Source organism: Haliaeetus albicilla, chromosome 31 (assembly GCF_947461875.1).
Source record: "Haliaeetus albicilla chromosome 31, bHalAlb1.1, whole genome shotgun sequence".
NCBI lineage: Eukaryota > Metazoa > Chordata > Aves > Accipitriformes > Accipitridae > Haliaeetus > Haliaeetus albicilla.
Genome location: NC_091513.1, coordinates 2,634,445 through 2,649,788, shown reverse-complemented (window position 1 = coordinate 2,649,788; position 15,344 = coordinate 2,634,445). Strand labels below are relative to the sequence as shown.

Here is a 15,344-nt window from a genome sequence, read left to right as displayed (position 1 = left end):
GCGAGGTTGTCCACTTCTCCTGTGAAGTTCTTGCTGTCTTAAAGCTGGCCTGCACTGCCGCTCCTGCCAATAAAGTCCTGATCTTTGCTATTTGTGTGTGCTTCTTCCTCTTGCCTTTAGCCTTAATCCTGATTTCCTCCCTGGACACCCCGGCCACCGATCTGCGCATCCGCTCTGTGCCAGGATGGCACGAAACCTTGTCCACGTGTGGCTCCCACCCGACCGTGGTGGGTGTCTTTTATGGAAACGCCATCTTCATGTACGCGGGGCCCGGGAGCGGTAACTCCTCTGGGAGGGAGAAAGTTCTTTCCCTTTTCTGCAGTCTCGTCAGCCCCAGTTTGAACCCCGTCATTTACAGTCGGAGGAACAAGCAGGTGAAGGAAGCCTTGCTGAAGCTTCAGAGAAGGAAGAGGGTCTTTCATTCCGTCTAGCTGGTGCTCTAGGCTTTCACCTGTCTCCTGTCTTTCTGCTCTTTCTTCTTGAGCTCTTGGGGTATTTCTCATGGAATGTTAAGTGGTTAAAACGTAACACAAGACATGGTTATTCAAATGCATTTGTCTCTTGTTTCTCTGTGCAGTCTGATGAATATCATGACACAAAATGACTCATTGTTATTCCTTGTATTGCAGATAACTAATTCTTGTTCCTCAGATGCAGCCGTCCTAGACGGGTAGTACGTTCCACCGGAACCAGGTGGAGAAAGCAGTCTCTCGGTTCTAGCTAGCAGTCAGGATAAACTACTGTGTAGCAGGGTTTTTTTCTGAATCTACCCATTGATCCAGTAAGATATTCTTTTTCCCTACCGTATTTGTACCTCCTGTTATCCTCAGGATGCTAGAGCTTCAGCTCTACTGTTAGAAAGAAAAAGAGAGAAAACATGCTGCTGCTAATGGGCTTTGCTTCTCAGGAGGGCGAACGAGCCTGTGAAGGGTTTTCCTTCTGCACACTTTTGAGCCTGATACCTCTCATGCAGGAAGTTTCTCTGTTCTGGAGAGTTTTTGCTCAAAGCAGAGCTGGCTTCTCCCCAGGCACTAAGTTTTCCAAGCGGGAAGGGTCTAGGGGTGCGTGGCTTTAAGTAGCTGCCTGGATCCGCATCATAGCTTGTGATTTCATAATGGTCCCTATTGTGTCTCTGGAGTTGGTGCACACTGGGTGCCACTTAGCTCCTCCCGTGAGGGCTACTCCATCAGTCCCTGGGGAATCGGGCCCCCTGACTGACCTGGAGGTTCAGTTGTCCCCAAAACCCAGTGACTGACGTGAGGATGAACCCCAACGGGGGTTACAAAATGACACTTCTGGAAGAGTTACAGGTAGCACGGCCGGGGCTCAAAAGTGCAGTTTTGTGGGTTGGTTTTTTTTTTTCCAGTTTGGAAATCACTTTTTTAGACAGGAACCTCAAGATCAAAGCAGGAGGTGGGTTTGTTTGGTCTGAAACACTCATCCCTCTCCTGCTGTATTAAATACGTCCAGACTCTCGTGGTATACAGTACAGGTGATGTTATGGGCTGTTTTATTTGCGTATGGGAAGAAAAACCTCCTACAAGTCCGTGGTTTTAGGGCTGTGCCTGAAGGAGGAGGAGGCACGCAGAGGCGTGATGGCTCGTGGACTCGCGTGGACGCAGGGGTGGATGATGGCTGGGAGGACGTAAGGGAGCTCTCCACCCCCAGCCCCAACTTTTCCCTTCTTGTCGTTGCTAAACAGAGACATGACGAGGAGGCAGTGATTGACCGGGGAAGAAGGAGCAACGCTGTCAGTGTTCGCTATGAGAAGGAGGAGTTGGAAGGTGAGTCTCTGCTGAGATCCTGGTAGAGGAGCCACCAGCCCAGTGCGTTTTCCCATTGCACAAAGTCTCTCCTGTGTGCCTTGTTGGGTGTCACATCATGTGCAGCAAAACGTGCCGCGCTTCTCAATAAAGCAGCACAGTTATTGTCACGTTTTTTACTATTACGGCTTTTTAAACGGAGGGAAGAAGCCCCCCGGGAGGCCACGGTGTGAGTTGTAGCCATGGGGCTCGATAATTCACGGCTTTTTTTCTCGCAGAGGCTGCTCCTGGCTTGGAGAGGTCAGGAGAATCATGTCAGGAGAATCATTTCAGGGCTGCAGATGCGGGGCTGTGATTTTCTTTTTCTGTTCTGGAGTTCATTACGATGGGACTGATTTGATCGTCTCTTGTCGCCTCGTGCCATACAGCGATTTTGAAAAGAATTAGCTTGTGTTGCTGCTTAATGAGCAAGTCTGAGTGTTGTCCAGCCGAAGCTGGAATTTGAGAAGAGGTCCGATACTCTGGGGGCACTTTTAGATGACCCGGAGCCAACACTTGTTGTTGCTGTGCTGTTGCAAAGCTCGAGTAAAATAGGCTTGGAAAAAAGGAGGTCCAGTGAAAATAACATTAAGGGAAGCTGGCGTTGCTCCTGGGATTTAACCGTGGCTTAGCAAGGCACCGGCCACCTCAACCATTGCCGCAATGCCGAGAGTGCTGCAAAAAACGCTGCTTTTTCGCAGGCCACCGGACCCTGTACGTGGGCGCGCGGATGCCACTGGTTAGGCAGAGCCACCGGCATCACCGACGCCACAGCCAGAAGCATCGGGAAGGGGAACGGGAGAAGGACTCTGCCCCGACGGAGCAGGGCTACCACTGTAAGTCCCACCGCGGCATTCGCTAAACTCCTGGGGGCAGCGTGGGCGCTGGGGCCTTCTGCAAGCAGGTCCCCGTGGCTAGTTTGAGTGAGTTGCTGTTCTTCCGAGGGAAAGTAGTGGCCTTATTGTGCAACGCCCTCTTTTTCCTAAGTTTTACTTTTTTTTTTTTTTTTTTTTTTTTAATGCAGTTAAATGCCTAATGGGTTTAGGCTCGTCTTCCTTAGAGGGATCCTGGCTTTAAAAATGGCAATGTGGGGAAGGAAAGCAGCCCATCCTTATGCAGAGGTGGACTAGATGCTTCTCCTTCTCCACGGCTGTGTGCAAGCCCAGACAGACGCAGGGGAGAGGGGCCAGCCCAGTGTTTATGGCTGCACTGGTGCTGATGGCCACTTTGCACGTGAGCGTGACGAGCTGTGTTCAGGCGCGGTAACGGGATGGGTCTTTGCCTTCTGCCCCCAGGCTCCCCGTCCCAGCGGGTGCAGTTCATTCTCAGGACCAAGGAGGACGAGCAGCACGTCCCTCACCACTTGTTCTCCGAGCTGGATGAGATCTGCGTAAAAGAGGGCCGAGATGCCGAGTGGAAGGAAACGGCAAGGTAAATCCCCGCTGCTTGGCTGCGGTGGGAGAGGAGTCCCCGCACCGGCAGCGCCCGTGGGCTCTGCTTTCTCCTCTCCAGGACGCGAAGCTTTTGCAGCTGCAGGTGGCGGCACGAGGAGCCTTGTCCTCTTGCCACCCCGTGGCTCTGTCAAAGGGGTTGCAGAGCTGGGGCTGTTTTCTTGCAATGGGGCTGATCGCACCCGATGTCCGCAGGTGGCTGAAGTTTGAGGAGGACGTGGAAGACGGCGGCGAGCGCTGGAGCAAGCCCTACGTTGGCACGCTGTCCTTGCACAGCCTCTCCGAGCTGAGGAGCTGCATCAGCAAGGGGTCGGTGCTGCTGGACATTTGTGCCAACAACATCGAAGAGATTGCAGGTACCGTGGGCGCTGCATCCCTCCGGGAACAGCCGAGCTCAGCTCGCCACGGTGCTCTTCACTCCCAAATCAAACCCTGCCCCAATGGCACGTCCTTTTCCAGAAGTGCCACTGTGTTTTTCTCATGAGCTGTTTTTGGATGTAGACTGGGCGTGCAACATCGCACCGTTTTTTTATTCCAATACGGGGTCCTTTTGAAAGCAGTCTGTGGGGTTGGAGAAGCCACTAGAGAATATTCTGCAGCCAAAAAGGAGCGTGTGTCAGGGCTTAGCAGGCTGCTCTTAGAAATACGGAGTCTGCGTAAGAGCTGAACCTCCTTAAAGGAACTATTTCTTACAAGCTGTTTCCTCGCATTCTTTTTTTTACTTTTGCCTTAACATCCAGCTTTTAAGAGTTTTAAGGCAGAGTTTATCTGGCGATGACCAAGCAGTGTATTTCTGTGGGGAAGATACTTGAAGTTAATTGCAAAAGCCGCTTTGGAGAAGTTATCTTTGACTGGCGGCAGGTCTCCATTCAGCCCTTTCAAGGGCTGGAGAAGTCGGAGCCGTTCTTAGCACGTTTCTCCCTGGGCTCGGCAAATTGCACTCGATCAGCACGGGAAACTCTGGGAACGTCTGTGCTATAGATTGCTTATAATTTGGGTAAACGTGTAGAGTCAGAAAGGCCAGGTCGGGCAAGAAAATTGCGTTCTTTAGAATGGGAAATATTTATCTTAGCGGAATGATGAATAAGCACTTGGGTGATGTTTCTTAGCAAAAGAAAATTCTCGTTTTCGCTGCAAAGGCTGAACATTATTAAAAAGCCTTGCTATGCAAGGCTGAGCCGGCATTAGGGTACAGCCTGTGTGGCACAGCCTTCCCTGGGGGCTTTGGGGGTCGGGACTTGTTGGGGTTTCTGCTCTGATGGCTTTGTTTCCCTTTGCCATCCTCAGATATGATCCTGGCCCAGCAAGAACAGTCCACGGAGTTTGACGAGCACACGCGGGCGCGAGTTCGAGAAGTCCTTTTGAGGAAGCACCACCATCAGAACGAGAAGACAACCACCCTTCTCCCCGCTGTCTGCTCGTTTGCTGATGTGAGCAAGAGGCAGTCAGACCTGCACCTCCTCTACAAGCCAGGTGAGGGTTTCTGCAGGGCTGTGGCCCCATTAGACTTGTCCGGGCAAAGGAGAAGCGTCCCAGTTGCTCCTTGTCCATCTTTCTGAGTGTCTTTCTTTTTCCTACCAGCCCAAACAATCACCCCTTGTCCTTCTCCCACCGCTGCGGAAGCTAAAGATGGGGTGAACCCTGAGAGCGGAGCAATGGATTTAAGCAAGGTGAGACACTCGTAGCTTTCTTACGCCTTTAGGGCCAGATTTGCTCTTGCAAACTTGGCTGCAGAGTGTGCTGCAGAGTGCTGTGGGCTTTGCTTTTGGGGTAATTGCCTGAAAATCGCTTGTCGTGCCCAGGCGGAGCTGCACTTCATGAAGAAAATCCCCACCGGGGCTGAAGCATCCAACGTGCTCGTAGGAGAGCTGGATTTCCTTCACCAGCCCATCGTGGCATTTGTCCGCCTGAGCCCGGCTGTCCTCCTCTCAGGCATGACGGAAGTTCCCATCCCAACAAGGTGCGAATGAGAAGCGCAAATTTTTTCCGTAAAAAAGACACCCAACCAAACATCAAGTTGCAGGCATCAGTTTGGTGTCCCAAGGGAACAAGGCTAGTGGGAGGGGGAGCAAGCACGTTTCCCCCACCCACATCTCCTCGCCTTCGTTTCTCCATTCCCTGCTGTAGCTTTTAAACCCATTGGCCAATTGTAATGAAAGTTGGCCCCCAAATTAAATTTGCCGTCGGTTTTGAAGAATTTCAAATTCATCGCGGCGTCGCTGAGCCTACGTGTCCCGTCTTGAGCCACGCTCTGGGCTGGGAGCTGCCAGGGCTTTCCTTGGGTGCTCTTGGAGCAAGGACACCTTCTTCTCTCTCTCATTTTGTTTTTCTTGCCCAGGTTCCTGTTTGTTTTGCTTGGACCAGAAGGAAAAGCCCATCAGTACCATGAGATCGGCAGGTCCATGGCCACTATCATGACGGATGAGGTGCGACAAGATGAGATAGCTCCGGGTCATTTTTGCCTTTCTTCAGCTCTCCCTGTCTCTGAAGTAGTGAGGAAGAGGATTTGCTGTCCCAGCTGCCCGCAGCTCTCCAAATAGCCCAGCCCTCTTTCTCACCCCAAAGCAAACACGCAGCTTTGCATCACCCCACATCCTGGAGGCTGAAATCCCACCCGGGGTGCATCCTGCACCTCATCCTTCTCGCCGGGTTCCCCAGCACGCTGTCCCCAGTGGTGGCATTGCCAGGGCCAGTAAAACTTCTCTTGCTCTTTAAGCAGAAGGGTATGGTGTGCCATGGGGGACGGGGGCCTCGTGGGGGAGATGATTACAAATGCCCCGATGCACAGATTTTTCCTTTTGGGGGAATATTTCCTGCCCTTTCCAGCAGGAAATTTTGGGGAGAAAGCCTTGCGTTTAGCCAAGAGCTTATTGCACTGGTTAGGACATCCGAGCTGGGTTGTCCTCTCACCAGGTTGTCTTCTATTGGCAGGTTTTCCGTGACGTTGCCTATAAAGCCGAGAACGGGGCTGACCTCGTGGCTGGCATCGACGAGTTTCTGGATCAGGTCACGGTCTTGCCGCCAGGAGAGTGGGATCCATCGATCCGAATCGAGCCCCCGAAAAACGTCCCTTCGCAGGTGGGAGGCGCGAGGGGGACGGGCAGGACGGCTGGGGATGCTGTTCAGGGGCCCAAATTCACAAGGTCCCACTCTGACACAGTCACAGAGCCAGACCAGACGCAAAACAAGCCAGTGGTTACAAGTCCATAGCTTTATCTTACTTCCATTTTAACAGGAAAAAAGGAAGATGCCAGGAGCTCTTGATGACAGTGCTTCTCACAGCATGCTGGAGAAACACAGTGGCCCTGAACTGCAGCGGACGGGAAGGTGGGAGCTTTAACAGTTTGGGTTTTTTTCTTCTGTTTGCCTCTCAAATCTGAGCAGGCACCTTCCCTTCTAGCAGGTCTTTGGGGTTAGCTGGTTCAGTGAAGGGGCTCCACATTGCCAGCTTGGTCCCCTGGGCTGGGCAGGGGGGAGATCTGGGCGGCTGGGCTCAGCCCCAGCCATCACCATTGCATGCAGGTTTCCTTGATTTGGGATGAAGGAGGGTGCTTCTTTTTAGCCACGAAAGTTACTCTGTGCTTGTGATTGCCCTTCTGCAGCAAAGCAAAGTCAACGTGTTCCTCCAAGAGAACAGACTCTCTTCTTTTTCCTTCCTGCAGGCTCTTTGGAGGTTTGAGCCTGGACGTGAAGCGGAAAGCCCCGTGGTTCTGGAGCGACTTCCGGGATGGTCTGAGCCTGCAGTGCCTGGCGTCCTTCCTCTTCCTCTACTGTGCCTGCATGTCCCCTGTCATCACCTTTGGGGGACTGCTGGGGGAGGCGACCAATGGCCACATAGTGAGCACCTCTCTCTGTTGGGGGGCATGGGGGAGGATCAAACTCAGGCCAAAGTCCTTGCTGCAGTGAATTGGCTTTGGTTTTTGTTTCTCCCTAACGCTTTATTTACTCACGGCTGCCTCTCTTCCCCGGACAGAGTGCCATGGAGTCGCTGCTGGGCGCGTCCATGGCCGGCGTGGTGTATTGCCTCTTTGCCGGCCAACCTCTCACCATCCTCGGCAGCACCGGACCCGTCCTCGTGTTTGAGAAGATCCTCTACAAGTTCTGCAAGTAAGGCTGGCTGCCGCAGCTGGGTGCTGTGAGAGCCTTCAGAAGGGGGCAGTGATGGAGAAAAGATGCTTTTCTTTTCTTTTTCTTAGGGGTAGTTGCTAGATTTTAGTGACAGTCCTTTTGTTGCGATGGCTTTGGTGGGAGATAAACCACCCTTGTTGCCATAAGGTTTATTATTAAGCCCCAGCTTGCTGGCAGCAGGTGACTGGGTGCAAACCCAGCTGGTTTCAGTGTTAGGGCGTCAGGGTGATGTGGGAGAACACCACCTGGCCCAAGAGGGACCTGACCTCAAGCAGCCTCCAAGGTGTTAACACAAGATCCTTGTTAAACAGTGGTAACTAAATAATTGGCCTCTCCTCCTGTGGGTCTACCCCCTGCACCACAGCCCCGAGGCTCTCTGTAGTAGTACGTGGAAACTGCATTTCCCATCCGCAGCCTTGACACGCTCCAAAATTGCTCCCCGCTTTCCCCGAAGGCAGGCATGGCTCAGGGCCTCTTGCTGGCCTTTCCAGCCTTTGTTTCATTTTGCTTTCCCAGGGAGTACACGCTCTCCTATCTGTCTCTGCGGGCGTGCATTGGGCTGTGGACCGCCTTCTTGTGCATAGTGCTGGTGGCCACCGACGCCAGCTGTTTGGTGTGCTACGTCACCCGCTTCACGGAAGAAGCCTTTGCCTCCCTCATCTGCATCATCTTCATCTACGAGGCTCTGGAGAAGCTGAGTCACCTGCGAGACACCTACCCTGTGCACATGCACAGCAAGCTGGACTTCCTCACCAGCTACTAGTGGGTTTTTTTTCCCCCTGAGAAAGCTGCTGCCCCTTGGCAGGAGCTCCGGGCTGCACCTCCATCGCCTTTCCCTTACCCCTGTCTTGGCTTCTCTCCTGCCAGCTGTAAGTGTGAGGCACCGACCCATCCCAGCAACGAAACGCTGCGTTTCTGGGCGAGCAACAAGATCAACGTGTCTGGCATCGCCTGGGAAAACCTCACGGTGACCGTAAGTGCCCCGAGCCACTGCTTCCTCGCGCCGCGGCCATGGGGTCCAGGGGCATTTGCATGGTGCAGAAGTCAGAGCCCTTCAGGGAATGATGGGCTTCAAACTGTGCTAGTGCTGCTCGGAAAAGTCCTTGCTTAAATCTAGCGTGTGGTTTTAACCCGCTTGGTCCTGGGGAGGAGAGTCCACCTTGTCCCAGTCTACCTGGTCCCCAACGTTGTGGGTAGCAAGCGTCCCCCTCAGGCCTGTTGCAGGACAGTATTTCTGACTGGGAGGAAGGTTAAGTAGTGGGTGGTTTGATTATTGTAGAAGTTGTAGGACTTAAGTTCATGCTTGAAAGATAGTAATTGGTCTCCTTAATGGGTTCCTAGTAACTCCAGGCCTTGCTTTCTCGTTCAGTGCTGTCTGTAGGTACATGCATAAATTTGCATGTCTGAGCAGCCTCTCAGGCTGTTGTTGCTGGAAGCAGAGCCCGGGCCTAGGGCGGCAGGCTCTTATGGTGGCCTTCATGCCCTCTTGGCCAGGTTCTGCGAGCCCTCCCCTGGGACGGGACGATTTGTCTCTTCTCCTCCTTTCCTACCATGGTTGTCTTTAGCCCTCCTTCCCTCTTCCCTCTCTCTCTATCCCCAAGAGTTTCCAGTGTTTCCTCTTCCCTCTGGTGTCTTCTCTAGCCACGATTGCTCAAATGGCAGGCAGAGGACGTGCCGAGGGTGTGTGGTATGGTGTCCCCTCACATCTCATTTCTCCGCTCTGTAGTTCGATGTGTCACTTGTTCAGCTGCTGCTGCTGCTCATTAAATATAATGAGCAGGAGCTCATATAATAAATTAAATATCATTGGCAGGAGCAGTTACAGGGTCGTGGATCTTGGACCAAGATCCTCAAAACCCCCTAGCTATGCGAGGTTTCCCTGCCGCACGTGCACTGCCTTTGTGTCCTGACGCTCTGTTTCTCCAGGAATGTCGGTATTTGCGTGGGGAGTTTCAAGGACCTGCCTGTGGACGCGACGGCCCCTACACGCCTGACGTGTTCCTCTGGTGCTGCATCCTCTTCTTCGCCACCTTTGCCCTGTCAAGCTTCTTGAAGAAGTTTAAAACCAGCCACTACTTTCCAACCAGAGTAAGCAGAAGATGGTGGCCAGCGTCCATCTCCACACTCGTTTCCCAAAATGGCTTTCCTGGAGCACTAAGCAGTATTTGCCCCGCCTTGGTCAAGCTGGGAAACGTTGGCCTTTGCAGGCCAAGCTCTCCAAGAGCTTGGATGTCCCGCACTCATTTCCATGAGTGCAAAATCATCGTAGCATTTCCCACCTGCCTCATGACCTGCCCCAGACTGAACATTTTTGGGGTTTGATTTTTTTGATTTTTTTTTTTTCCTCCTCAGGTAGTAGGAAGTCAGGTTTCCCAAAGTTTTGGGGTTTTTTTTCCTTACCTTCTGTGCATTATGTGCTCGAGCGGAAAGTAGAGTCAAATGAGGAGCTTCCTTTTGAGGACTAAAGGATGCCTCGGTGCCTTGTTGCCATTGTAGCTGTGAGTGTAGCTGTAGTGGCAGGCATCTGTTTTCTTATTTTTAATATTATTATTATTATTTTTAGGTTTTGACTTAAACCAACCCTTGTCCGCCTAATTAAGCTTTTTTTATTGTCTGACACCAGATCTCACAGGGACAAACACAGCAACAGTATCTAAGCAAGGGATCAGGCTGCACGTGCTCAGAGGGGTGGTGGGATTTGGTTAACCAGCCTTAATGTTGTGGATGTCTGCAACTCTTGCATCTCACGTTACGGCCCTGTTTGCCATGCCCCTTTCACCTCTGGTTCCTTGCCCCAGGTACGGTCCACAGTGAGCGACTTTGCTGTTTTCCTCACCATCGTCATCATGGTGCTCCTTGACTTTGTGGTTGGGATCCCATCGCCGAAGCTCCAGGTCCCCCATGCGTTCAAGGTAATGGGGTGTTTTGGCAGGTGGGGGTGCCACAAGGTGATGCCGGGGCAGGGCAGGGCTGAGTCTGGAGGAGATGCTGGTGGTGTGACCATCTCCTCTTCCACCTCCAAGTGCCTTGCTTCCTCCTGGAAAGGAGAAGATGGCCCCAAAACTAGATACCTACAGGAGAAGTATCTAGAGGTGCTTGCAAAGAGGAGACTGGCACTGCTGAAGCCCACGGGAGAGGGGGACATGAAGCCAGGGCTGGGAGGTGCTCTGACACAGGGAGGGAGGGGAAAATGAAAGCCAGTGGAGTGCCTGGGCTGGGAGACGATGCTGATGTGTGGGCTTTGTTGCAGCCTACCAGAGACGACCGCGGGTGGTTCATCAACCCCATAGGACCCAACCCTTGGTGGACGGTGTTGGCTGCGCTCGTCCCAGCTCTGCTCTGCACCATCTTGATATTCATGGACCAGCAGATCAGTGCCGTTATTGTGAACAGGAAGGAGCACAAGCTGAAGGTAAGGGCCTGTGAGAGATGACGCCAGCCCCAGCCCCTTCTGGGCCGCAGGTCTGGGGAGAAGCTCTTATTCCCGATGCTTTCTGAAGGCATTGGTTTGGGACAAGGTCAGGCTGCGTGGCAGGGTGCTCTCCTGGATTAACGATGATGCAGGGAGCAAGTGACAGGGCAGTTCAGATGAGCAACCTTTTGGAGGAGCAAATTAATCTTGGAGCAATATAGAAGCGCGTTTTTGTTTTAAAATGGCGGCAGCAGCAGCAGGTGCGGGGAATGAATTGTTTTGATGCGCTGCCAGGGATAACTCAGAGTCACACCTTCCTTGCAAGTGGTAGAATTTTCTTTGTGAGTGAAAAAAATGGTTGGGTGGTTTTGGGTTGTGGGGTTCTTTTTTTGGAGAAGTATGTATCGCACAAGCTCCCCATATCCCTTGTGTCTGAACTCCTGCCAGATTTTCACGCCAGGTGCTTGTGCAAAGCCTGCATACACCCTTACTCGTTTCCATTTCTTGTTTTAAATTCTGAAGAAGTTGACTTGTGCTCGAGCAGGGTTTGAGTCTGACTTGCGACGTTCTCCTTGCTCTTGTGCTATGGGATGCTCTGTTTCTTGTTTTCCTGCCTGCAGAAAGGATGCGGGTACCACCTGGACCTTTTCGTGGTGGCCGTGATGCTCGGGGTGTGCTCTGTGATGGGGCTGCCCTGGTTTGTGGCTGCGACCGTCCTGTCCATCACCCACGTGAATAGCCTCAAAGTAGAGTCTGACTGCTCAGCTCCAGGAGAACAACCCAAGTTTCTGGGGATACGAGAGCAGAGAGTCACTGGCTTGCTGATCTTTGTGCTCATGGGCTGCTCCGTCTTCTTCACTTCCGTGTTAAAGGTGAGAGGAAAATGCAAACCACCCAACAACCGCGAGCTTGTTGGAGGTTACCGAAAAACAGTCCCCTCTCTGCAGGCCTGAGTAGTTAGTTGTGGAGCGGAGGAGGAGGAGGTGATCCCAACCCTTGGGGCTTGACCCACGGTGGGAACCAGCCTCCGTTAGGCTTTGCAGCCCTTCAGGCCCCCGTTTGGTGTGCTCGAGGCGAGCGAGCAACGCAACTGCTTGAATTTTCGGGTGCCTTTCAGGCCCGCCCATGTTTATGGGTTACAGTTGAGCATATTCAGACCAGCACATCTGCTCTCTTTCAAACAGGCAGCCCGTTACTGGCTGCAATTTGCTCCCCAAACGCCCCGGAGCAGCCGTTCCCAGGAGCTAAACAGACTGAGGTCATCCCCGTGGGCTTCCTTGCACGTTCCTCCCACAAAGTAATCTCGTCTCTAGGCTAAAAGGAGGCCTGTGGCCTTTGCCTGTTGCCCCAAGAATAGGCAGAAGTGTTTTTCTACCGCCACAGAATGCGGCATAGGGTAGCACGGGTGAAATCGCCTATTTTCCTCCAACCTTTCTGGAAAATAGGATTATTCTGAGGAGAGGTAACTCCCAAGTTCAGCCTAAAGCAGAGCCTTAGCTCACTCGTGCGCACAAAATCTTTAATGGTTAAAATCTGACCCATCTCTAAGCCTGAACGGAAGCTGGAAAGCTTCAAGCAATTTTAGGCAGTGCCTGCGGAAGAGGGTGGTAATACTGAAAATGCAATATAGAAAAAGAAACGATTGCATTCTTTTTTTTTTTTTTTCTTTTTCCCCCCAGTTTATACCAATGCCTGTGCTTTATGGTGTCTTTCTCTACATGGGTGTGTCGTCGCTCAGAGGAATTCAGGTACGGACTCTTTTACAGCGTGCAGCATGTCGGCTCCCTGGTATTTTGTCTCCGTAGCAGCAGGGAAAAAAGCAGTGGCATGGGAAGAACTTCTCGCAGAGCAAGCAATGAAACTCTTTTGTGTAAGAAAAAGATTGGTGGAGGCACAGGAGGTATATAGGGCTGGGAGGACCAGGCAAGTTCAGCGCTCTCTGTTTCAGGGTTTAGGGCCGGTCAGTGTTTGGTTACGTGAAAGCGGGGGAATTCAGTGCAAAGGGAAGGCAGTTTCTACCACTGGTGGAAATCCTCGCTGGGGGATTCAGTGGGCCAAGAAATGCTAATAATGGAATGGCATGGAATAGTTGCCGTTTGGTGGGCAGCTCTCAGGGGCAAGCCGGTTGATAGATGGAGCGAAGGGAAAACGGGTGCTGCTCCCAGGAGGAACGCGGTGGGATCCAGGATTTCTGACGGCAAGCGAGATGCTGCAAACTGCCTCCACGTCTCGAGAGGGCCAGAAACTTGCCGCAGTCCCAAGGTGGCAACCTTTCCCTTTTATTTTGCAGTTCTTTGATCGCTTGAAGCTGTTTTGGATGCCGGCGAAACACCAGCCGGATTTCATCTACCTGCGGCACGTGCCCTTGCGAAAGGTGCATTTGTTCACGGTGATCCAGCTGACCTGCCTCGTCCTGCTCTGGACCATCAAGGTGTCCCGTGCCGCCATCATCTTTCCCATGATGGTAAGAGCTGCCGCCGCTCGGCAGCGGGGTGTTTGCAGCGTTGGAGCGAGAGGTGGCATCGTCTCTGAGCTCACCGCATCTTCCCTCTTATTCGTGAAGGTTTTGGCTCTCGTCTTTGTCCGGAAAGTGATGGATTTCTGCTTCTCAAAGCGAGAGCTCGGCTTTCTGGATGACCTTATGCCAGAAAGGAAGAAGAAGTTGGACGATGCCAGAAATGAAGCCGGAGAAGAAGAAGAGGTAAGGCTTGCTGGGTCCTCGGGGCTGGACATCTCCGTCGGGCTGTGAGATTGCCTGTTTCTCTTACAGCTTGTCTGGAAACGTTGGGGGAAGATCAGCACTCAGTCGAAATAGATCCCAATAGCCTGGATCCCACGTTGTAACCTTTGTTTCCTCAAGTAGCAGTGAGCTGAACAGTTGAATACAGGTGTAATTTTTAAAACGAGTTGTTTTTCACAAAGGTCATTATGATGATTATTATTATTAGATGGTGATGCTGCTGCTGCTGCTGCTGGCAAGATTTGCTCATAATCGTGTTTTGAACACACAATCCCCCTGCCCCGAAATCTTTGGAGTGAACGGTTTCTCCCCTGCTGCACTAATACCTATAGCTGCCAAGGGGCAGAAGGGGAGGGCAGACTGCTAAGTTTGTGCTGGGCATTCAGCTTATCTCCACTTTGACCAAAGACAGAGAACGTGATTTGTCCCTTTTTAACATCAGGAGTCCAGGAGGGCGATGGAAGCTGCTGCTGCTGCAAGTTCAGTTCAGCTGAACGTGGGGAAGACCAGTGACGTGGATATCCCAAAGCAAGGCAGTGACAGGTAAAGCCCCACCAAGCGCCAGGACCCCCGGCAAGATTAGCTTGAAGGTGTTTGGCAGAGTTTTCTCCACTTGCCTCTTTGTGGGGCATCCCACAGAAACCAGCAGGCAGCTTGGTGGGAAAATCAAATTCGGGGGCAGGGCTGCAGGAGGTGATCGCAGGGCTCTGACCCCAAGCAGAGTGGCTGCAGCACTCGCGTTTGACCCCCAAAGCTTGCATCATCAGTGCCTTTACGGTAGCTGGAGATCCTCATGCTTACACATGCGGAGTTGCAGGCGTGATCTGTACCAGCAGTGGCTTAGGAACCCGGACCGGGGCTAAACCCCAGCAAGAGCCTTTGCACAGAGCTGTTGCTCTGCGGCTCCCCGGCTTGCCTCCCAAAACTCCTCATCCAGCAAAACCTCCCACGCTTATGCGGAGCTTTGATTCTCGGGGCTCCGCTGTTCCTCTTGCTGATGCTAATGCCCTTGGTGGCATCAGTTCCCATAATCACGGATTGCTATGTAAAATATTTATTGCAGGACTGATCCTTCTGAGATTATTATCCTGGATGAAATGTCACAAACGACCGTATGGAAGGCTCTCACTTTGAAGACAGAAACCCTTTGAATCCAGGGAGGAAAAAGGTAAAGGATTGCACGTGAACGTGACCGTGCTCCTCTGCAAGCGACGGCGCACGCCTACGCTTTTCCCACGCTTTGGCCGGCAAGGCTGAGCAAACGGCCTGTCCCTGGGAACAGGCAGTGAGGACCGTGGCATGCAAACCAGCTCCTCTCTGCTGGGGTGGTCCCCCGAACAGGGCTGAATCAGCAGCAGCTGGCAGGTCTTCCACTGATGATGCTCTCCCTCTTTTTCTCTTCCCTTCGCCTTTCCCCACTCCCGCTTTTCACGTTTAGGAATCTTGACTTTGAAGGAGAGGAGTGAGAGCGTGACTTGGGGATGTGCCAACGGAGACGGAGGGAGAAAGCGCTTTGTTTCAGTTGGAGGATTCCCATTAAAGCCATGCAGACGTTTTCAGTTATCCTTGGTGTGCTTCAGGCATTCAGTATCTCTAGACCAGCAAGCTGAGGTGAACGTCACAGTCAATGGGAGTTTGGTGGTGTTAAGTCTGCGTGCGTACGTGCATGTGGGGGTGTGGGTTTGTAGTGGTAGAGGGACTGCTACTGCTTTATCATTCAGTGCTGCTCTTTTAATACCTAATTCCTCTTCTTTTTTTTTTTCTCTTTTTTCCAAATGTAAACTGGGAACGTCCAAAATAATTTTCTGTTA

The 15,344-nt window shown here is 52.3% G+C and overlaps 1 protein-coding gene across 1 annotated transcript; it reads left to right on the top strand.

Moving 5' to 3' along the window:
* Positions 1 to 1,414: 1,414 nt before the first annotated feature.
* LOC138683146 (electroneutral sodium bicarbonate exchanger 1-like) lies at positions 1,415 to 14,660 on the top strand (the record flags this gene model as incomplete). Its single annotated transcript, XM_069774663.1, has 22 exons — positions 1,415 to 1,784; positions 2,504 to 2,650; positions 3,098 to 3,233; positions 3,449 to 3,609; positions 4,541 to 4,726; positions 4,835 to 4,923; positions 5,056 to 5,213; positions 5,592 to 5,679; positions 6,185 to 6,331; positions 6,489 to 6,580; positions 6,916 to 7,090; positions 7,227 to 7,360; positions 7,898 to 8,143; positions 8,249 to 8,354; positions 9,308 to 9,469; positions 10,180 to 10,293; positions 10,632 to 10,793; positions 11,414 to 11,665; positions 12,473 to 12,541; positions 13,084 to 13,257; positions 13,357 to 13,485; positions 14,607 to 14,660. Coding segments are annotated over exons 1-22 (3,270 nt in total), but the record flags the coding sequence as incomplete, so codon positions are not given.
* Between the last annotated feature and the right edge of the window lie 684 nt (positions 14,661 to 15,344).